Source organism: Cyprinodon variegatus, unplaced genomic scaffold (genome assembly GCF_000732505.1).
Source record: "Cyprinodon variegatus isolate N-32 unplaced genomic scaffold, C_variegatus-1.0 Scaffold233, whole genome shotgun sequence".
Classification (NCBI taxonomy): Eukaryota; Metazoa; Chordata; class Actinopteri; order Cyprinodontiformes; family Cyprinodontidae; genus Cyprinodon; species Cyprinodon variegatus.
Genome location: NW_015150686.1, coordinates 483,990 through 487,679, shown reverse-complemented (window position 1 = coordinate 487,679; position 3,690 = coordinate 483,990). Strand labels below are relative to the sequence as shown.

Sequence of the window (3,690 nt, the reverse complement as noted above, 5' to 3'; positions counted from 1 at the left end):
TGACTAGAATTGAGTAGGACTACGTCAGGCTATTTCTAGATGGATATGCGGAGCAAATCCATCTGGTGGAGTCAGGTTATCTCCAGACTGATTAGTGAAATCTTGAAAGCTCACTAGATCAGGATGGTCTCACGAGGCTATTTGTTCAAGTCCCAGTTTATAAAGTACATACTTGAATTATATAAATGAAAAGTTATCTGATGCCAGCTGAGAAACATTTAAATAAAAAAAGAGTCCCTAAAATGACAAATACATGTAAATATATGCAAAAGATAACATTTGTAAAATTTTTATGAAATAAAATATAAAAATAAATCAACATTTAACCTTATAGTATTACTTATTTATTTCTGTATGAAATTGTATTAATTTCATATACTTTCAGAATTCTGAATATGACTTTTAACATTCAGGCACGGTGGTGGTGGTGTGATGGTCTGGGGCTTCTGTTTAAAACAGTCTAATGTAGCTGAATGTCTATCATTACTTTTTCACACAGAGCGTTTGCATTACTAATCTTTTTTTTATTATGTTATCATTTAAAAACTGATTTCTTTGCTTTCTCACCTTTTCTTTCTAATTTTGAAATTAGACTTGAAACATTTAAAGCGAACTACCGAAAGCCTGGGAATATCTAAACAAAGATAAAATAACGGAAGAATTAATCTAGTAAATATTCTCAGAATAAACACATCAAGATGCAGAAAAGATTTAAGTCTGAAGAAGAAAAATGTTTTTGATTTTTTTTCGTGTCCAAGCTGAGCTGAAGGAGGCGGTGCGGACTTGGCCTCACACCGACCCGCTCAGCTGGGCTCAGAGGACCACCGCCGTCACGCTGCTGAATCGTCTCGATCAAAGCCTGGAGAAGGCGGTCGCCGCTCTCAAGCTGAATGACCCCAAATATTACAGAGGTGAGGAAGCAGAGCTGTGGAGTCTAGATTAAACCTGCTTCAGTGTCTAAGAGAGTTTAATAAGAAATCTGAGGCCTGACTCAGGCCCCTATGGCCGCTCTTTGAAATGGGAGGGACAAAAAAAATAATCCTCCAAATGAGTTAGATGAACTTTGACCCAGAAGTTCTGTCAGAACCGGATCTCTGACAGTCCAGGCTGGCCTGGAACCGGAGCTCCGGTGCTGCAGTGGAGAGAGAACCAGAGGAACCGTCAGTAGCTGGAGGCCCCGCAGTCAAGAGATGCCAGGGAACAACCTGAAAAAACTCTTTCCTACCATTTCAAACAAATAATATGGAATTAATCAGAGAAACTTCCATACAGTGGGGATTCTACACTGAATCTACCAGGGGGCCCAGGGGGTTAGCCCAGCAGGGGGCCCATTGGAGGGCCCAACCGGGGGACCAGCACGGGGACCCTGCAGGGGGCCCAGTGGGGATCCCAGCAGGGGGCCAAGCAGGGGGCCCAGTGGGGGAGCCCAGTGAGGAGCCCAGTAGGGGACCCATTGGGAGCCCAGCAGGGGGCCCATTGGAGGGCCCAACCGGGGGGCCAGCACGGGGACCCTGCAGGGGGCCCAGTGGGGAAGCCCAACAGGGGGCCCATTGGGAGCCCAGCAGGGGGCCTAGTGGGGAGCCCAGCATTGTGCAGTGGAGGAGGAGTTAGTGACCAAAAGCAGTGATCATCTATCTGAACGGTCAGTTAACTGAGTTCACTATAACCCCAGGCTCACACCGACTCCGGTCTTACCGTTGCGGTGCGGTGGGTGCGGCGCCGCAGTGATTTCAAGTCATTAAAAAGACGTAAACCTCTCTCACCGGCTGCTGAGCTGTCCGGCTGCGGTTACCGAGACACTCCGGCGCTGCAGAAAATTCCGCAAGAAAGCTATCCTTGCGGCGTGCCGGAGCCCTCCGCAACAAGCTCTCGCAAATATCCTTATTTGGGCCGTGTTATCGCGTGAAGTTACGTGAACTCAAGTGAACTTCTGTTAAATCTCCGGACCTGTTGCCGGAGCCGCAGAGCCGCACCGCACCGTAGTCAAAAGGGCGGTGTGAGAGGGGGTGTGCGGGAGTTGCGGTCTCCGTCGGCTCGGTAACCGCACCGGATTCAGTGTGAGCAAGGTGTAAAGTCCACTATAGTCCCCACTCTATAGAGCTCTCCTCCCACAGCGGCCTGCTATCGCCATAGGCGGACGCTGCCCGACAGCGGGTACTAATAACAAAGATGGCGCAAGCACGGCGCGGTGGAGGAGGAGTAGCGATTCTCTGTCTGTGATCGTTAGTGATCATCTGTCTGAACGGTCAGTTAACTGCGTTCACTATAAAGTTCACTGTATAGTTCCTATAGTGCAGCCGTGGTGTTCCACAGGGATGCTTTTTTGGCTCCTGTTTTTTTTTCTTTCTACCGCATTAATGCTTAAAACGATCGGATCAAATCTGCTTGCAAAGTGGATTAATCTGAACTAAGATTCGTCTGAATCCTCAGAACTCAGAGAAGTTCCCATTCTTTCTTTTTTTAAGAGTTCGAGCCTCTGCTGACTTGGACGTTTTGGACGATTCCTCAGGAGTGGCGCACCACTGATCCCAGCCTGGTTTACCCGTCCACCCTGACATCCGAGTGCTATGATGAGCAGCTCAGCGACAAGTGCCTGACTCTGCTGCTGGGGACCTGGTATGACCAGAAGAGATTAGATACAGTAGAAGGTTTCTGCTCTGAAATATTCAGATGCATTTTTAGCTGCAGTTTTAAAGCACCCCCTTTTGTTTGGTTGATGTGTTTCTGGTTGAACAGGAAGATGAACGGGACGCCCTGCATCGTCACCAAACCCTGCCGGGACACCATGACTCGTTTCGGTTGTCCGTGTTACTCTCTGTCCCACCAGCTGCTCTACTTTATGATCGGCCGAATGGTAAAAACTTTAAAAAATAAACAGAAATCATCTTAAGCCGTTGCTTTTCACTGAAAAATACATTTTAGTTTCATTTTTGTCATGGATAGAAGATTTTACTTCAGTAGAGGAATAATAGAGGAACTCCACAGGGAGCATCTGATTGGTTAAACAGACTTTCTATGGGGCACCATTTGTAAAGTCAAAAATTAGGAGCAATATTTATGTTTATTTAGCGTGTTTTAAGAAAAAATAAGGGTTATTTTTTCATTCATTCATTTATAAAAATCTTACTTTGTTATATAAATATTTAGTTTGGAAATTAAATGTTTAGTTTGTAAAAAAAATATTAAGCTACAAATTAAATATTTAGTTTGTTAAATAAATATTTAGCTACAAAATAAATATTTAGTTTGGAAATTAAATGTTTAGTTTGTAAAAAAAATATTAAGCTACAAATTAAATATTTAGTTTGCAAATTAAATATTAAATTTGTAAAAAAAAAAAATATTAAGCTGCAAATAAATATTTAGTTTGTTAAATTAATATTAAGTTTGTAAAAAAAAAAAAAGTTAAAAAAAAATATTAAGCTACAAATTTAATATTTAGTTTGTTAAATAAATATTTAGCTACAAAATAAATATTTAGTTTGCAAATTAAATATTTTGTTTGTTAAATCAATTTTTAGCTCCAAATTAAATATTTAGTTTGTACCTTAATACATATTTAAGAAACTAAATATTTATTTAAGAAACTAAATATTTATTTAAGAAACTAAATATTTATTTTGCAAAGTAAATATTTATTTAGTTCCAAACTAAATATCTATATAACAAAGTAAGATTTTTATAAATGAA

At 41.4% G+C, this 3,690-nt stretch overlaps 1 protein-coding gene across 1 annotated transcript in view; it reads left to right on the top strand.

The window, feature by feature from the left end:
• The first annotated feature begins 360 nt into the window (after positions 1–360).
• The window catches only part of LOC107088930 (chromosome unknown open reading frame, human C16orf89), a 10,748-nt gene continuing 7,418 nt past the window's right edge, over positions 361–3,690 (top strand). Inside the window, exons 1-3 of the mRNA XM_015381398.1 lie at positions 361–911; positions 2,466–2,616; positions 2,737–2,858. Of these exons, the coding sequence (XP_015236884.1) occupies positions 731–911; positions 2,466–2,616; positions 2,737–2,858 (454 nt within the window). The 5' untranslated portion in view covers positions 361–730. The remainder of the gene's footprint in view (positions 912–2,465; positions 2,617–2,736; positions 2,859–3,690) is intronic.